This window comes from Rutilus rutilus, assembly GCF_951802725.1.
Source record: "Rutilus rutilus genome assembly, chromosome: 14".
Classification (NCBI taxonomy): Eukaryota; Metazoa; Chordata; class Actinopteri; order Cypriniformes; family Leuciscidae; genus Rutilus; species Rutilus rutilus.
This window is the reverse complement of record NC_140219.1, coordinates 8464319-8484593: the sequence shown is the minus strand read 5'-3', so window position 1 is coordinate 8484593 and position 20275 is coordinate 8464319. Positions and strand designations below refer to the sequence as shown.

Sequence of the window (20275 nt, the reverse complement as noted above, 5' to 3'; positions counted from 1 at the left end):
AGGTCAATCAGAAATGCATCGCAGCTCTGAAACCTTGGAAAGCAAACGACTGGTACCAATCAGGTGTAAGCCTGGGGACTTCCTCGAGTGTGAAGGTAGTGTCTACGGACGCATCCACCTCGGGATGGGGAGCGCTGCTCGAGGGCAGACTGTTCTTCGGCCAGTGGTCAGAACAGGAGAAGCTTCTCCACATAAACTGCCTCGAAATGCTGGTGGTAGACAATGCGCTGACGCGTTTTCGTCCCCAAATACAAGGACACCACGTCCTGGTCCGCTCGGACAACATGTCAGTGGTGTCCTACATAAACCGCCAGGGCGGCCTCAGGTCCAGAAACCTGTACAGGCTGACAGAACGCCTCCTGGTGTGGGCTGAGAGCAGCGCACGTGCCAGGGCTCCTGAACGTGGGACCGGACAGACTGTCCAGGAACAATGTTCCGACAGGCGAGTGGTCTCTACACCCACAGACAGTCCAGCTGCTGTGGAAGAAATTCGGCAGAGCGGAGATAGACCTGTTCGCGTCTCAAGAAAACACTCACTGTCCGGAATTTTTCTCCAAGAGCAGGGGCTGGCTCATGTTTGGCCTCGCCGCCCGCTCTATGCATTTCCTCCCGTCTCTCTCCTACCTCAGGTGATAGAGCGGATCAGGGAAGAAGGATGCTCAGTGCTACTCGTAGCGCCGCTCTGGAAGAACCAGCCCTGGTTCTCAGTTCTGATGCAGCTAGCGAGCACTGCCCGATGGCCAGTGCCAGTGAGGAGGGACCTCCTCTCTCAGGCCAAGGGCTCGATTTGGCATCCGCGCCCAGAGCTGTGGTCCCTTCATGTTTGGGCCATCAACGGGTACCCGCTGACCTCCCAAGCGGAGTGTTAAACACGATCACACAGGCTAGAGCTCCGTCTACGCGACGTCTCTATTCCTCGAAATGGTCAGTGTTCTCCAGCTGGTGCACGGCTTGTGGCGTGTCGCCCTCGGACTGTGGGGTGACGGAGGTTCTCTCCTTCCTGCAAGAGCTGTTGGATAAGGGCAGGACCCCTTCCACGCTCAAAGTTTATGTGGCGGCCATTGCAGCGTTCTCGAACACAAAGCTTGGTCAGTCAATAGGAAGGAACGATTTAGTCATCCGCTTCCTTAGAGGAGCTAAGAGACTGAATCCTCCCAGACCTCCCTCAGTCCCCGTATGGGACCTTTCCACGGTGCTGGAAGCCATGAAAGGTCACCCATTCGAGCCTTTGCAGACCATTGGTCTTAAACACCTGTCTTTCAAGACAGTGTTTCTTCTGGCTCTGCTATGCTATCGGTTCAACATACTGTGTCTGCTGAGCACTGCTCAACAGCAATGCTCACCGATCGACGTATAAATGGTTATGGGCATTGTTAAGACCCACGATTTCCCATCAGCTCAGGCCGCACTCCGCCCTGGCTGTATCATGACATTTGCGTCTTAAGGACGCTACTGCATGTGGAAGAGCGCGGCTCCGCCCCTGCCTCTTCCCGGACTCCCTGTGAGTTCCCCTGGTGATTATGCACTATTTGAACCCCGGGCTTCGCCCTTGGGTCTTTGGTGTTGGATCCCAGCACGCACGGCGTTTTACATTGGGTCCCCTAGCGTAAGATACTTACGCAGTACGAGAGACCTCTCGTAAGAGAACATACTCGGTTACTAACGTAACCTCGGTTCTCTCTAGAAGAGGGAACGAGTACTGCGTATCTTGCCGTGCATGCAGACGCTCTGGTTAAGCTTCGGCGATGAAAAACCAGAAATAGCTGCCTGCGAGCTGGATTTATAGGCCTAGGCCACGCCCGTTTCGGCGGGACGTGACGCAGTGGGCGCGAAGCACCCCATTGGGTCTGATGTCACGCTAGGCCTCGCTCGATAGGCTGCTGCAGTTGCCGCAGAGCAGCCAATAGGCACACGAGCCGTCTTGCCTATGTCTGCATGCTGCCGCAACGCGTTTTACAATAATACAAAATTAAGGATAATTTTCTTGGCTTCAGTATCTCGTGGAAAAGGGATTTTCCCCTAGCGTAAGATACTTACGCAGTACTCGTTCCCTCTTCTAGAGAGAACCGAGGTTACGTCAGTAACCGAGTACGATTTATGGCTTTGTAAAAAGATGCTGTACCATGATCTCAGGTATGACAAGCGAGTAGAGCTGTTTGCCGCTGATGCTGATGTCTTTGGCCAGCATGTAGATCCTCTCTGCCTCTGAGAAACAGCTGATCTGCAGAACCACAGCACCTGAAAACAGCACACCAGCTCAGTTATGCAAACACACTCACTAACACCTGCTCAAACCTGGGACACAATTATTTTTAGCTCTGCGCACAATTATTTTTACCACCTATCATGATATGATGGAACAAGACTACGCAAATCCCAATGCAATCCTTTATATATAACAGTTAAATGTTTTTTTTAAAAGATAAAAATGAACACTTTCTCCAGCAAGGATAGGCTATATTAAATTGATTAAAAGTGACAGTAAAGCCATTTATAAATGTAAAAAAATAAATAAATATGTATTTCAAATAAATGCTGTTCTTTTGAACTTTCTATTTATCAGAATTCTAAGAATCCTAAAATAATGGCACTGTTTCTACAACAACAAAAATAAATGTGCAGAACTTTCAACAGTGTTAATAAGAAAACTTTGAGCAGCAAATCAGCATATTAAAATAATTTCTGACATATAATTAAAAGTTCAAGTGTTTCTGGATTTTCTTCTTCTGCTTCCGAAATGATTTCTGAAAGATCATGTGATGTTGAATGATGCTGAAAACGTAGCTTTGCCATCACAGGAATAAACTCCACTTTAAAATATAATAGAAATAGAATACATACTTTATAATATAATAATATAGAATAGAAAACATTTTAAATTGTAATAATAAAGTGTTTTGATCAGTATATTATAGATTTATTATATAAATTAATTGATTAAAATATATATAAATAATAGTAGTATATATTTGATTATATTACATGCATATTATTTTGTTTAATTAGTTTAATTATGATAATATTACAAATTTAAGAATCGGTTTAAGATCTGCTGGTCTTATGTCCTTACATAACATAACTTGAAAAACTAAGGTAGAGTACACTGAATTTAGAATTTAAGGTTATGATGATGATATCAGCTATTAAGCAATGTTTCCAGCAAGAGATTCCTGCCAGTCCTGTTCTTATAGGCTATATAACACCTGAAAGTTCTAAAATCAAATTACCATTTATTTTGCCACTTCTATTTATTGGCCACTTTGCACCATTACATGCCCTTTGCACCATTTTTTTACTAGTACATAGCCAACGGTAGAAAATAATACAGAGTAGAATAGTAATAGCTCTAGGTGTCAGAGCTTGTGTGTTAACCGCTACATAGTTCAAGACCTCCACACAAACCAACACGCCACTGCAACAACATTATAAATGTGTTCAAAGCATTAAAGCGAGTGAGCCAGTGGGCATGTTGAGGACGACTGAGAACAACCGGCAGTTCGGAGCGTGTGTGTGCAGAACAAGGGCTTTCCTTTACAGAGCGCTGACAGTAGGCCAGATTATGGCCCATGGACACAGCGAGCGGTCTGTTCTGCAGCATGCACCAGCGACCTTCAGTGTTATCAAATAAAGTCATGCAGTTTAGTTGTACTCTGAACAAAGACGGACATTATGAGTCGCCTTTAATGGAGGGATGCATTTCCTGTGACGAGGAAACAGGCCGTTCTCCCACAGAACCCTGTGATTTATGGATGTGGTCGCTCTTACCTTGTCCGTTGTATACGTGAGAGATGGTGGCCAAGTGACCTGGGTGGGGAAGAGAGAGAAAGCGATATGAGATATGTTAGTGTTAACCATGCAATCAACAAGAAATCATCAGCTGTCACTATATTATCTGCTCTAAACCCTCTCAGCAGTGCGGGGTCAGGCATACTTGGCGTACAATGAGTACACAAGATGACTTATGTCAGAGTTATAGGTCAGCATTGTTTGAGGACAATTTCATGGAAAGATTAATATAATCCAAAGAGATTGACGGGACGAACGGCTAAAATCCAAAGGATCGCAGCAGTTTAAATCTTGAGCTTACACATCATTCAAGCAGACACAGATGTGCAGACTCACTTTTGACGGCGAGGTGTTCGGATAGCAGGTGTGCGTATTCCTCTTTGTCGAGTTGTGTCGGAAAGCCTCCCAAAATCAGATTGACCTGCACCATTCGATTCCTGCTTTCCTCGATGTAAAACCGTGTCTGATTCATCTGTCGCAACGACGCCTGAAAGTCACATGCTCAGAATCAGAGTTTGAGACAACCGAGAAGCTCTCACAAGATGTTTTCCACAACAAGCTCACAGACACTGTAAAATTTGCATGCTGTGCTTATCAGGGCTCATCACCTTGAGTGTTTTCCAAATGCCAAGCAATATCAGCATGACCCGCCCCACATACCTTCCGTATCTCCAGCAGTTTCTCCAGTAAAAGCTCCTGACCGCTGAGGACTTGCCTTTGAACTGAAGATGGGTAAGAAACACAAGGTTAGGATATCATGAAACTCTTCCACACTTTTCGAAGCTGTTCTATATGTTGAAAGGGGTTGAACCAAAATCCATTTCATGATGCCAATCAGATTCTTAAGGTACTTGGAGAAAATGACATCAAAATCAATTCACATTTATTTGTATAGCGCTTTCATAATACACATCGTTTCAAAGCAGCTTTACAGACATGCACTATTTAGAGAGATCTGTTATCAGAGGTTACTGTCTAAGTTACGTATATCAGAAATGTACACATACAAATGACACAGTTATCTAAAAATGTATTAATTTAAGGCAGAAACAATTAGCTCATTGAAGTAATGAATACTTGTTTGTTAACAAATGAATATGACAAAAAAAAATCAGGCAAATTACATTTTGCCATTACTGTATTTGTCAACTGTAAAATATACATAAATAAATAAAATTCCTTATGAAAATATACATTTAAATTATTGTGTGCATATATATATATTTTTTTCTAATTTAAGGAATTTTATTTATTTATATATATATGTATATTTTCACATTAAATGTTTTGGCTCAACATAACACATTTTGATTAGAAAATCTTATTCTCTAAATCTTATCTTATATCTTACCACTGCAAAATTAGCAGCTTCTCTGGAATTATTATTTATATGTATCTGTTTGAGTAAAATGAAAATTTTTTATTTATTCTACAAACTGCTGACAACATTCCTTCCAAATTTTAAATAAAAATATTGTCATATAGAGCATTTATTTGCAGAAAATAACAACTGGTCAAAATAACGAAAAAAAGATGCCATGTTTTCAGACCTCTAATAATACAAAGAAAACAAGTTATATGCATTTTTAAACAACACAACACTAATGTTTTACCTTAGGAAGAGTTCAGAAATCAATATTTAGTGGAATAACCCTGATTTCCAATCCCAGCTTTCATGCGCCTTGGCATGCTCTCTATTAGTCACCCCTGGCGTTAAATAATAAATCCAGAGAAACTGCTAATTTTGCTGGAGCTGTATAATTTAATATAATATATATATTATAACACATGTAAGAGAACTTACCTTGTTTGCTGCTCATGAAAACTTCTACAAGGTTAAAGTCAGCAGGGTTTTTATTCTATAGAAATTTGCAAAAAGAACATGAGGATTAACATGCAAATTGTGCATACATTTTTTACTATTTTTGCATTTTAGTAAGAATCTATTGTGGTATTTGCCTGTGCAAAAGCTGCCACGGAGACACAAGGGTGTTACAAGCAGTTGCTATGTGGTAGGCAAAATATCAGTTAAAAAAAAAAGCAACAAAAAAGGTTCATTGCTTATAAAAGTAATGGCACACATTTCCACGCGTGCTGAGGCATCATCAACGTTTGCGGCACAAATAAGTTGTGTGTCAGTACTAACATGCAGGATTTTTGAGAAGTGAAATCCAAGTTACCTGTTTTCCTAGTTGTGGGAGCACTTCCTTTATGACTGAGTCTACTATGCTGCTTTTCCCAGCAGTCACTGAGATGTAAGCGACTCCAACCCTGAAACACAAATGTGAAACCCAACAATGTTCCTCATTACACCATCATTTGAAAACGTAAAGCATCGAAAAACAATCCATCCCATGATTTACCAGCTGTGTGGCACTGTATAAATCATCCGCTGGTCTGCCACTGAAACTTCAGACAATGTTTTGATTTACTGTAGTCAATATTACATAAGAACATACACGTTTGACTCTGGCACTAACTGGTTGCATGTGTTAAACCTGACTCAATCCCTCCCTGACACAAAACTACATGTTAATAAAACATAAAATTCATCATTAGGTCCAGACCCATGTTAACAAAACAAAACGCCTCATCTAATGAAAACATCAAGCACTTGAGTGGCACTGCTCTTCTTTTTAAGAAATCTAAAGGTTCCCTGATGAGTTTTTGTAGGCGATGAGGGTCCATCAGCATTTGTGATCCATTTTCTGCTGGCAAGGCAACTGTGTCACCTCATCTCCGTGGCAACTGGACACACAACAGCAAGACTGTCATCAGTCGAGCAATGCGTGTTTTGATGGGTTTCGTATACACTTGCCCTCGCTGACTGGTACACGACACAACTATTGCCCATTTCCTCGCAATGCCTGGTGATGATATATGGTTTGTTTGGAGAAGCGAGGGGATTGATGTGCCATAAAACCCTCAGATGAGTAAACTGTAAGCTAGAACCTCCGTTCTGACGCAAGAACTGAGCATCTTTATGATGTGTTTATGTAAAATCCATTTTCCATTCTGTTCTGCTTACCTACATAAAGCTAACTTCGTCTTCTAAATAGGGGTGGGGGATATGTATTGTCTACGATAATATAACAAAGTACAAGCTGACACTGAGTAGCCAGAACGCCCCCTCAAAATTCAAGATGGGTGCCTCAAATGCCTCTGTATGTTTTTATCAAATTTAAACATAAGTTCAAAGTTCTTCTCAAATATCAGCATGATTGCAAATGTGAAATTGATTTCATACAACAGTATAAAAGCAAGAAGTTAATATTGTGAGTTACATTTTAGACACAATATTGTTTCTTGCTTTATTTCCCAAATTAAAATAGTTGCAAAATGCAAACACAGCCATAACACACAGTGTTTTGTTACTGAATGAATCAGCCATTTCAATGAATAAGTTGAATTAAAAGTGAAAGCGAAAGTGACATGTGAAGGCCAAGTATGGTAACCCATACTCAAAAATTGTCCTCTGCATTTAACCCCTAAGTTAGCCGTGCAAACCGTGGACACATACACCCGGAGCAGTGGGCAGCCATTTTTGCTGTGGTGCACGGGGAGCGATCCTACTTCAGTGTTTTCTTTGTGTGGCTTGTGGGTTATTTTAAAGGAATATTATGGTTTAAACTTAATATGAAATCATTTACTTTCTTAATACACATTACTGGTCTACTCGTGCATGAGTCATGACTAATCATATCTATTCAAAATATAATAAAGTATTTAAGAAAAATAAAATAACTAAAATGACTTAGCTTTCCAGCTAATGTCACCAAGTCTTCTCATTTTAGAACCATTTCTGAACAAGTCTTATGAATTTTCAAGTCCTAACTACATGTTTTTCTCTCATTAAATATTCAATTTCAGTTAAAATATATTGGATTATGGAAGAAAAACGTGGTGTGAACACTGTTTCATGTTGACTTTAAAAACCATGCCACAGGTGCTGTTGACAGAACTTGATTTGAACCTGAAATATTGCTTTAAAGAATGAGTTTCCTCTACATTCTTGCACAGTTCCTTGTGAATCAATATATGTATGGCAGTCGGACAACACTAAACAAAACGGCAGAGCATGATGCACTAAAAAAGCAGAAGCAGAGCTCACTTGTGCCAGCTGGGGTAAATCTTCACCACCTCTGTTTCTTTGGGTTTTGCTCTGAGCACAAAGGGATCAGACACCGTGTCTTTAAAAACGGGCTTGTTGTCTGGGGTGCCGTTACGGTTGATGATGTCATCTGTAAACAGTCCCTGTTGGCTGGAACTCTGTAGCTCATAATCCTGCGGTTCATCTGGGATGTAGAACGCTCTGAGCGCCGCTTCCTGTCACATCCGGAAATCAGAAACATCAGAATAATGCTGACAATAAAGATTGAATGTTATTCAAGCATGATCTTTATAAAACACTTTTGATGTATATCTATATATTCATTGTAAAATGTATAAATTGCAATTCTGGTGAAACCTGATTAGGGAAAAAACATCTCACCACCACTTCCTCATTCTTGATTATTCGAGGGATCGAAACCAAGCGAAACTGATTGCGCTTAGCTGCATCGTCACCATCGAAAACTTTCAGCGTCTGTTTACCTAGGCCAAAAGATGGAAGATTACTTTGGGTGCAAGTGTGATTACCATTAGCCATGATGTCATTTTTGGCCAGTTTTGTACCCGTGTCAGGTGACCCCGTGGACTGAGTCTCCTTTGATGTTACCGGACTCTGAGTATCGACATCATCTAGGTTATCTGGAGAAAACACACTTCTCTATGAGCATTTACAGACATGTGATCTTGTTATTTGATATTCAAAGGTGAATAGGACAGTCTAACAATGAATTGAATGGCTTAATTTTAAATGTGCAATTTCCCAACCATCTCATTTTCAAGGCTTACACATTTAATGGTAGAAAACTGTAATTAAAATGGAAAATAATTATTGTGCTCATTGACATTGAAGAAATGTTCTGGGTTCAATACATCTGTGAAGTGCAGTCGAGTACCAAAGAAAACAATTGTGACATGCCTCCCAGTTTGTAAAAACAAGCAAAAATCATGTGTTCAGTAATGGAAATCTATAGGGCATTGCAGCGGGATATTAACCACAACATTTCTAAAGTACAGCCACAAGACTTACCGATTATGGATGTAATCATAAGACTTGATTGATATTATCCAATATTATCACTGTAACTTTCGCATGACATGCAAGGATACCAAAAAGGTCTGAATAAAAAAAATACATCTGTCTAGAGTTCCGTAACAAAAAGTATAATTTAGCCAACTTTTGAACAGTGGCAAGATAGTAAGATATTTTTTCATGCTTTTGAAAGACATTTAATGTTCACCGAGGATGCATGTATGTAATCAAAAATACAGTAAAAACTCGAATACTGTGAAATATTATAATTGTATAATTATAACTGTTAAACATTTTTTTTTAAATGTAATTTATTCCTGTGATGGGAAAGCTTAATTTTCTCATTCAAAGCTAAATCATTCTAATATGGTGATTTGGTGATCAAGAAACTTTTCTCATTATTATTAATGTTGAAAACAGTTGCGCTGCTTAATATTTTTGTAGAGAACTTGATTATTTTAATGCGTCCTTGCTAAAAGTAAGTATTAATTTATTACCCCAAACCTATATTTAAGTGCAAACACATTTTTTGCTCGTTTTTACCACCTTGATGAACAAGTCAAAATGACTGTGCTAATGAAGCCACAGATGCTGTGCACAGAACTTGTTGTGAATCGGAACATTCCTTTAACTTTAAGGTGTCTGCTCAGATTTCAGGGATAATGGGAAAGTGTCTAGGCAGCATTACCCATCTCGCCGTGCTGGGAATTCTCTGAGATTCTGTAACAGTGCATCTTGCTGAAGTTCCGCGAGCAGATCCACACGCAGCTGGGGTGAAGGATCATGTTCCGCAGTCGTCCCAGGGAGCACTCCGGGGACATGATTATGTAACATGACGCATGTGCCTGCAAACATATAAACACAGATAAGCTCACAAGCTACAGTACAGCTTAATGACAACTGCAATTTTTCTAATAATAATGACAACAGATGGTTAATTTATTTATCCAAAGCAACATATAGGGACATTGTTCCTGTATTAAGGGCGCTATATTAACCAGGTGGCTTGCTGAAGAGCACACTGGTCTACCATTCATGGATTGACCTTTGCAGGGTTTCTACCAACAACCTTTTGGTTACCAGTTCTGATCTTTGACCACTAGACCACACCACCCAGACTAAAATAAGTATTGTGTGTAAAGTTCTTTTTTCTTGTGTCTATGTTCTCAAAATTCTAGAGGTTTGTGCTTTCAAAGTATTAGAGCTGCAAACAGCCATTTCAAATATAGACCCTGAAGCCTCTGTCCTCAAAAACCTTTTACTCAGACGCTACTGCTTACATCATTTAATAACCTACAGCTACAGTACATGCTGAAAAACTTGAGAGCTGGGGAGAGGATGGAATGGATGCTAGTGTTCAGAGGTACATGTTGTGTTAGCTGGAGTGCAGTAGAGTAGAGTGTTTTAGCACCCGGAGCTAAATAAAATAATGCAGAAAAAAAGTGGAGAGTGAGCCATTGGTGCAGTATGTAACTCTTGACACAGTGGCTCTCTTGCAAAAATTGCATCTTCGATGTAGGCAGGTGACTTCTAAGTCAGCATCCTAACTGAAATGGAAACTCATAAGTGAGTGATTTGGAACATGGCCATACAATTAGTGCAAAGTGGCTGACTCAACAACTGATTTAAATACAGGTATCACGAAAGGTCTAACAACAGGCATAACTTAACAAGCATATCTTATAAACCAGTAAGGTTTTTCCTTTTTGAAAGAAATTCATGCTTTTCTTCAGCATTAAATCAAATGTGATAGTAGACAATTGCAATGTTAGAAATATTTCCATTCCAAATTAATGCTATTTCTATTCATCAAAGAATCCTACCAGAAATGTATCACAGTTTTCACATAAATATTAAGCAGCACAACTGTTTTCAACAGTGATAATAATTAGAAATGTTTCTTGAGCAGCAAATCAGCATATTAGAATGATTTCTGAAGGATCATGTGACTGGAGTAATGATGCTGAAAATTCAGCTTTGCATCACAGGAAAAAATTACATTTTATAATCAGTCATTAACAGTCATTTAACTATTCATAAACTAATTATTTAAAACATTTGAAACTGATTTTTATTCATACTTTTCAGTGTTTAATGCATAACAAGTACATTTCTCTTGCATCATTCATCAGTCATCTTGGATTTTTTTTTTTTTTTTTTTTTTTCAGGCCAGAGTAATGCATTCTGGGATTGCCTTCTCTGTGAAAAATATAATAGATGTTGTCTTAGGATCTGGAAAAAGAAATATCTTAAGAGGCAGCATAATTAGGTTGCCTACCTTTTGATGCCTTAAAATGCTATCTATAAAGGAAGCATGATTGTTGCCAGATTGCCTTTTGTTTCAAAACCAATCAAAATCAAGAAACCAGGCCAGGCAACAGAAAAAATAGCCACTGCCAAGATGACTTTTTTCCTGCATTCAATTTTGACCGAGTACAACTTTGTGAGCGCTGACAGGAGCTGCATCCCACATTGCACCTGTTAAATAATTGATCGATTCTTTGAGGCACGACAGCCTAAGTGCCCACTCACCTTCATTCTTATGACTAAATAATGAAGCTGTTTGTGTGATGAATACAGTCGACAACAGGCAAACTGAAAGCGTTGAATGCTAAGTAAAGTTTGGGTGCACTGTAAAAACGAGAAATAAACACTTACCGTAACGCCACACCACTCACATCTCATGCCAGCCAGGACGTCCGAGGAGCTGCAGGTGCGACGGCATAACTCACAACGGGCACCTGAGGACATGTTGCCCTCCCGCCAGTGATGCTGGTACGTGTCCTATCAGAGCAGGAGGAGATGATGGGTTAGGAAAAGCCATGTGGCCAATAACACAATCTAGAGCAATAATAGAGATGTGATTTACCCAGGACATGCTCCTGGATCAACATCCTAGTTACACTGTTTGCTGGGGTTGAACAACATTCTTATCAACCAATAATTTCCCTCTGAATTTAGCGGTAATTTAGAGTTTGATCTATAATTAGAAATGATCTAATTATATAATTCTAAGTAGAAAGGCAGCTGACTTGTTGCCTTGCTGCCCTATAAATAATGACTTTATAGGCAGCGTTTGCGCACGAAGGTAGCATAATGGATTCATGATCTACAACAAATCATTGGTAGGCTAATAACTAAGCAACTATTTAATTACTACAATAGTAATTTCTCGCTGGAAATGACATCAAAAGTGGAAAATGTTGGCCAATAAAATACATTTACACACAAACTGACCACCAAATACAACTTTCAGATACAATTTTTCTGTTATTTAGCTCAAATGTCACAGAATGGAACGCACAGGATTGTGGGATATCAAAGGCAGTGACGGATACATCTATGTTGCTTTCAAAAATTGAAGGCATTTTATTTTAAGCCCTCAAGTGAAACTCCCAAATTCGTGGACAACAATAAGGTTGTGCAATCACAAATAACAATAAGTAGGCAACATGTAGTGTTAATCAGTACTGATGTAATTAAAATCTACCAAACAACATCATTTCAAGTGTGAAGAAAAGCTTGACAAGCTATGAAAAATTCAATTACTTTTCAAATTGAGGTCAGCCATGCTGGCTTTAAATGTCAGATTAATATATCAGCAGAAACAGAAGGATGTAGTGCAGTCCTGGTTCTCATACTCACAATGTCTTGCCCTCCATCTTGATGAGAGAAACGACAATCGCTAACACTGAACGGGGCACAGTCGCTGTGGACGTGTAGCTCACACACTGAAAGAAATGTGAGGTAAGGTTATTGAAAGAATAGGGAGTGTCTTTATGTGGTTTATCCACTAAGCAAGCATCATCTGAGGTGAAACAGTTGGTATTTTCATTTTATTAGCACAGGCACTATTAGTACTGCCTGTGAGGTGTTACAGGCCTAATAGAGGGAAAAGCCACTTAATTCATAATATTGTAACAACTGTTTAAGTGTGTGTGGGAATTAAAGATCGACTTTCCTTGTGAGCTTCATTTGTGCCTTTTGTATGCGAGAGAGGAAGAGAAATAGAAAGAGAGAGAGATTTGGAGTGTGATGTTTTTCTTTTCAGCTCAGTTCTTAGAATTCAGCCCACTGCAAAAGGCCATTCTGATATTTCCATGGAAACAGCAGCTTTCCAAACAGGAACAGCCAGCACAGACAAATGAGCAATGACAGAAAAAAAAAAGAAAAAAAAAACAATACCAAGGGTTTGGGGAAACAGAAAAGATTTTAGAAGAAACATTGAGAGAGTTTGATTATTAAAAAAATATATTTTGAGTGCTTAAAGTCCCACTGTGGTGAAAATGTCTATGTGGAATATGCTTTAAGACAAACCATGTGCACATTCATAAGTCAACACCATTGCTGAGTATTTTCTCCTTAAAACTGCAGTGAACCATAGACAGTATCAAAACCGCGGTTTGAAATCGCTGGTGTTTCTGACATCACGAACTACCTTGTAACCAATCACGTCAACGTGTGATCGTCAACGAGTGGATCTTTGAGCTGGTGCGAGTGAGTGGAGGCGGGGCTAATTTGCATATTCATATAACCACATATACTAAATGAAGCAAGGGTGTAGAGTTTAAGCTGTTTTAAGGCATGAAGAATTTTTTTTCAAGGGAAAAAAACTTTTAAATATGTCGTTTTGGTAGCCTGGGTGCCAGCCCGAACCCCGCCCACAAATTTTTTTGGTCGGGAAGTTCGGTCTGGACTCGCTCCGTTGAGGAGCTATTATGCCCGAACAAAAATTGTTCGGACCAATCAAATTGTCAGGGCGGGCTTTATACGATGATGGACAGATGAGCAACGGTAACGTAATCATCCACGTCACCAAAGAGCGCTTGATTTGAATTAGTTTACAACAAAGACGACTGCTGCTTGAGATTTGAGATTTCACGAGTTCACATTTCAGATAGAATAAATGCGTATATAAGATTTCACACAAATAAGTCGATAGAATAAATGCGTATATGACGTGCTGTCCGAGGAGAGGGCTGTGGGCTAGGTAGCCATACTCCCCCGTATTCCTGGTTGTGAGAGAACAAGACAAGAGTGAGGATTCGGGGTGGTGGAGGGATGCTGAAAAACTGTCAAGGAGTGTTAGGTAAGTTGACAGAGTGAATATGCTTCCTCATGCTGATAGATAGGGTAATGTTAGACATGGTATTGTTTGATGACAAGTTGATATTGGATTGATTATTTGTACGAGCTCCTCCCGAACTTTGTTTATGAAACATCATGTGTAGATTCCGCCATCGCGTCTGTTATAGAAGATATCGACAGCGCATTCATTTTAAAAGAGGAACAGAGAGCCGCGACATTTTGTTGGTTGAAAATATGAATGAAGAACATGCGTCATTTCATCCGTTGCTCTGATTGGTTGTAGGTCTATCCAATTGAGTGCAGAGTTTTTTTTTTTTTCCTGGTTCGGTTGAGACACACCCCATAATCAAATCTCTATGGAGCAGTTTCAGACTCACATTCTGTCTAGAATCTGAGTATGACAACGTCAGGCTATCGTTTTGGTGATCAAAGATGAGTTTTAAGGGATAAAATGATTGACTACAGGGGTCTTTAAAGCTACACTGTGTAATTTTTTTAGTTGATTCTTAGCAAAAAACACTTATATTTTTGAAAGAACTATGTGCTCATTAATGTATATTTACTTCTTTCAAGTAATAAAGTATTCTTGTAAGTTTATAATCTGCCATTGAAAGTACATACGGGTGAGGGGTTCGAATGCCGGTCGCCATGTTGCCCCTCCATCTTGAAACTACATTAGCCAAAGAGGGACATACCTGGAAATTCAAGCTTCGCCTTTCGCGCTTTACACTCAGTGACTCAGAGACGAATGCGAGGGGGAGATTACTCGCGACTGCCGGCAGATTTGAAAGATTGCTGATGGAGGATCACGCCTATTTTCGAGGACATGTAGCAGAGTCACCAAGGAAGCGAAAGAGAGAATTAAAACAAATCAGCAAGACCAAAGTCATTATTGGAGTAACTTTTCCCAGATGGAAAGAGCTCATGAGGAGCAAAGATTTTAAAACGGACGCCGAAGTTGCCTGCTTTCTTCTCGGCAGGTAATCCAGCCTATTTGTGTAAATTCGAAGTTTTAAAGTTGCTTGTCTAACCATAGCATGGTTGTGCATAACGCCAGAACGACCTCTAGTATAACTTGCGTTACTTTTCCTCGCGTCAATGGTGAAAAAGTATTGTTTACCTTGTAACATAAATCTGTGCTGCGACGGATCACAGGTGATAGTTTTAAAGGCGCAATTGGACGAAGTCGAACTGGAAGCCATGTTAATCTAGGAATAATACGGCCACCGTAGGAGTTAAAACGCCCTCAAAATTGAAAGGAACAGAAACTAATATTCACTGGGTAGTCATATACAATTTCACCGCTAGATGGGGGAAAATATAACACAGTGTAGCTTTAAGATATCTGCAACCCTGCAGAAAAAAATTGATCTGTACCTACTTTCGTCCTTTAAAGGGGCTATATGTAGAATTCAGAAACCCATGTTATTAGCGACACCAGTGGCTGTCAATTGAACTGCAGCCAGCAACTTAATACTTGCGCTCGCACTCGTGCACATGTAACATACAAGAGACTGAACATGATTCAAGGTCCCGGTATAAATCACAGCGAAATCCTTTTTTGTTCTTCGCTTAAAAGTAAAAAGTTGGAAATACCTTTGCAGTGATATACTGTTAACAATTATCTAGACGCCGCCGTCCACGCTGCCGAGAGCGCCGTTTAGATGAATATGCTTTCCTCTCAATAACAAAATAAAGATAGAACAAAAATAACAACGGTAAGAAAACAGCAGATAAAAGCATCTGATCGTAGGGGATGTTTGCACCAGCTCTGCAATTCACTGGCATCATGTCGGCAGATGAGGTAATGGAAATTACACTGTTATGATAGTTTGATTATAAAGTATGTTTGAAAATATAGACTATATAGATCAGATTATGTGAGACTAGAGTTTGAATGAATCCCATTTCTTTGAATGACGTATTGGCATTCCAAAATGGCTCTTACGGCATTACGGCATCTTACGGCATTCGCATAAGCAGTCGTGTCGCATTCTCTCAGGAGCACATGTAAATGTCACATCCTTTTAATTTTCCCGGCAAAAACGTCCCGAGTCCTTCACATAAAAATCAGCCTTTCATATTAAATTTTTTTACGTTTTTTTTAATTTTTTTTTTAATGTGTTGGCAATAAAAAAGCGATTAATACATGAACATTCTTACAGATAGTCCCTTTAAGCTTGTTCTAGCTGGTTTGCCGGCCTGGCCGAGCTGGTGTGGAGCTGGTTTAGTTGGTCAGCCATACAGTACCCAAAACCTCTCTAAAACTAGCAAGACAAATCAGCCTGATCAGCAAATCATATTAACGTGCATTAGCAATGGAAATATCTAACCAAAAGCAGCTGATAGGCTTCAAATAGGCCATATCATACAGCCTTCTAGTAATTGTGGTTATTTTCCCAGAAGATCACTTCTGAGTGAAGACTATAATTTAATTTAACGTGAACATTTTCCACCCCCTCTCTGACCCTTAGAATTAAACAGGTTGTTTTTGGTACTACACACAAAATGAGATCACCAAAAAAAAAAATTTCTGTCCTCATGTTGTTCCAGACTTATTCAACGGAACACAAAGATATTCTGAAGAATGCTGGTAATCAAACAGTTTTGGGGCCCATTGACTTCCATTGTATGGACCAAAAAAAACTCAAAACACAGACATTTCTCAAAATATGTTCTTTTAAGTCCTACAGAAAAAAAGATACAGATTCGGACGACATGAGAGTGATGACAAAATGTTCATTTTTGGGTGAACTATCCTTAAATGACCTATTTGAATTAAATGACTAGTTTGCATCAAATGCATCAATTCTGCCGGTGAAAACAAAAAATTGTCATATGAGCCCAAATTAGATTAGGTTATTATCAACACTTGAATTTACAACGTCCTCCTTCACACACACTCACACACCTTCACAGCGCAGAGCCGAACTGCCTTCCAGATGCTTCCGGCAAACACAGCAGAACCTCTTCTTCTGACCAGCAGGACCGAAGCAATGTGCTACAGGAACCTGGACCACAAACAAGGAGAAGCATGATTAATAAAATCAAATCTTCAAATGCACCTGGGAAACTTGTTGTCGGTGTTCGTTATTACAACGTCACCTATTCAAGTCGTAAAGTAGCCTTAACAAAATTATAGCTACATCTGAATTCAAAATATCATTTCTATTACTATGTATACGTGGTTTCCCATTTATACGTGAAGCAAACTGTGAAAGTTGAGAGGTTAACACCTTTCGTGACAAATTTCCTTTCCACTAACTGATCTCTATACAGATTATGGATGTATCTTCTATATTATAGATCATTGTTCCCGGTTTCCACCATGTTTCAAATAGACATACCCCTTCTAACTTGTATCATCTAAAAAGTTTCCCCCAGTTTCACTTGGTCATTCATGTGCTTACAATTGGTAATTACGATATTTCCGACACCACTTGAAGGGCACACTGCCCTGATCCACACTGAAACTAACTTACATCATTGTTTTCACATTTCATTCACTTTAGCGTATCAGTATGTTTCAATGAAGGTCAGGTCCACAAGAAATCTACACCCTACTCAGATTGAAAAAGTTTGTTATTCTTCATTTAAATTAGTCATTCAAATAACTTGCCAAATCATACTATTAGTCACAAATCAGACATCACTAATGGGCTAGTCATGTATTAGGGAGAAAACCGGCAGATCTGTGCTTCCATGTGACATCACTTCCTGTCTGAGTGGTGTGAATGGTGGGAAAGTGCGCAGATGCCCGCACTTCCTTCCCGTCTGGGGGAGGGAAGTAGAGAATCTTAGGATTTAAATAGCTGATTTCTTTTCCCTTTGACCTCATGTACCACCATTGTAGACCACAAATAGACAGATTTATAAATATAATAGAGGAAGGTTTCAATGTACAGTATATGTCTAAATGATAAATTAAGCAATGGGAAGTACCGTATACCCCTACTAATCATGGCCCATGTTTAGATTTTTTTTTTTTTTTCAGTGTACAGTAAAGCACATTACGATAAAAGTGAACATAATACAACACTGAAACCTAATCCTTCCTCTGAATGCGTTAGAGTGCATTCAAGCTTTATATTTAAAAGTGTTTAACCTGTTTAACCAAACATATACAATTAAATGCACTCAAAGAAAAGGGGAATGGCCTGAGAGCAGTTCTCCCTTTCCTTCCAACAGAGGCCCTCTTTACATCTAACAAGCAATTGCATTTATTGAATCACAATGACCACTTTGTCTAAGTTTAAATTAATCACGGATCACGTGAACTGCATTTGAATCATTATTGCATACAACAAAGAATATGTAATATGCAAATAAAAAATGAATCAAACCGAATCATAAAGAATGTAAAGATTACCACTGAAATGGATTCCAGCTAAATGACATCCAGTTATCTGGAATATGACTCAAATGTGGGCCTGTCTGGAACTATCAAAGACCCATAGCAAGATGTTCTGATATAGTGAAGAGATGTGGTGACAAGTCCCAGCCCATCTGTAACGACTGATTTCACGGGAACACATTGTGAATTACACAGAAGATTGTGACAGAAGCGAGGGAGGAGAAGTCAGCCTTTCTGCCATCTCCTTCCCATTCTCTCACTCGTGATGAGAATGTGAGTGACCATATGTGAATATTCATCCACATAATACTGTGACTCAGGATACAAATCTCCAGGTCTTTAGTTTGGTTTGGATTGATGTGCAGGTTTGTAAAAAATTATACAAATATTTTGGTGGGGTGGTGAATTAGTGGTTAGAAGTTTTATGTTCCCAAACCAAACATCTAAGGCATTTTGGGTAGTGAGAGTGAGCAACATCTGGAGAGCCATATCTTGCACTGCCTCCATCAAGCTCTTGAGCTGATGGTCTCCATTCGCATACTGAAAGTCATGCTGCAAAAAAACAAACAAACATCCTTTTAATTCCCCACACACAGGAAAAACTCCCTTTAATTGACGGAAAACTCCCTTTAGGATGTCTATGCTGCTGAACATTTCCATAAAGCATTCTTAAAAGTGAAGTGTGTCATTTTTCCACATCCCAGTTTCTCCTGCCCCAGTTTAAAATGCAGAAAACTATTAAAGGAAAAACACTGTGGCACAATTAAAACACTGCTAAATTTGTTCGAGCATGTTTTTGACAGTTTCTTCTGCTCACCATGCCTGCATTAATTTGATCAAAAATACAGTAAAAACAGTAATATTGTCGAAATTTAAAATAGTATGGTGAAATGTTTAAAAACAATTGTGTTACTTATAATTTTTGTGGAAATCATGATGCATTTTTTTCAGGATTCTTTGACAAATAGAAAGAACAGCGTTTATTTGAAATCTTTAGTCACATTATGCATGTTTTTACTGTCACTTTTGATCAATTTAATGCATCTTTGATGAATAAAAGTATTAATTATGGGTAAAATGTATTAAGACTCCAAACTTTTGACCTGATCCAGCCCTAAATGGTCCATATTAGCATTAATACTGTATACCCTTAACATACTAATATGTATTCTTTAGGGGTAGATAGCTAGCTACAAATGTGTTCAGTGACCATTTGTGAACATACAAGCACTGCAAAAAGGCAGGGGACATTAACTCCATTTCTGTGCTGCTAGGCATACCTGTCAGCTTCAGTGAAAAATTAAAGTGACATTTAAGGGCAGACATTCTCACGACAGCACACAGCTCAGTGAACGACGGGATAGATTAGGTGTTTTACTCAAGATTTGAATTTATGGCTCGAAAACACAACGAAAAATAGCTTGACCTTTGCTCAAGCAAATCAGGATATTTAGATGCTTGTCAGGGTGCCAGAAATCGAACTCGCTGATGTCTGTGAGCTCACAGACAAGGAGCAGCTGTTTAAAAGTCTGGACTGCCTTACATTTTCATAATGCTGTGAAATGTCACGAACCAAAATATGACCACTGCACAGAAAATACCTAAACTCTAGGGACAAAAAAATATATAATTCCACATAATACAGAGGATGATATGGTGAGGTTTTGAGGAGGCTAAGGTACTCAAAATCTCTGCTGATGAGGCCCCAAACACGCGTGCCCGCACACACATACACACACACACTTTGCATGTGTCCTTGAGCTGCGGCCCATCTCTCCGTCCTGCAGTGGACACATCCTTACTGGCTCTTGCCCTCCCTAGGGAGTTGCTACAGCAGACTGCAGAGCATCCTACCGGACATGACCTCGTTTCCTGTTATTAACCGCCATCTCTCTGATCCTAAAGGT

The 20275-nt window shown here is 39.5% G+C and overlaps 1 protein-coding gene across 1 annotated transcript in view; it reads right to left on the bottom strand.

The window, feature by feature from the left end:
• Positions 1–20275, bottom strand: part of dgkq (diacylglycerol kinase theta) — a 44126-nt gene that overhangs the window by 11836 nt on the left and 12015 nt on the right. The window contains exons 3-15 of the mRNA XM_084429864.1: positions 16926–17025; positions 12572–12657; positions 11585–11710; positions 9615–9771; positions 8461–8535; positions 8279–8379; positions 7898–8112; positions 5967–6057; positions 5591–5645; positions 4447–4508; positions 4123–4273; positions 3766–3804; positions 2123–2238 (exon numbers count right to left, since the gene is read on the bottom strand). Coding sequence (XP_084285990.1) covers positions 2123–2238; positions 3766–3804; positions 4123–4273; positions 4447–4508; positions 5591–5645; positions 5967–6057; positions 7898–8112; positions 8279–8379; positions 8461–8535; positions 9615–9771; positions 11585–11710; positions 12572–12657; positions 16926–17025 — 1374 coding nt within the window. The remainder of the gene's footprint in view (positions 1–2122; positions 2239–3765; positions 3805–4122; positions 4274–4446; positions 4509–5590; positions 5646–5966; positions 6058–7897; positions 8113–8278; positions 8380–8460; positions 8536–9614; positions 9772–11584; positions 11711–12571; positions 12658–16925; positions 17026–20275) is intronic.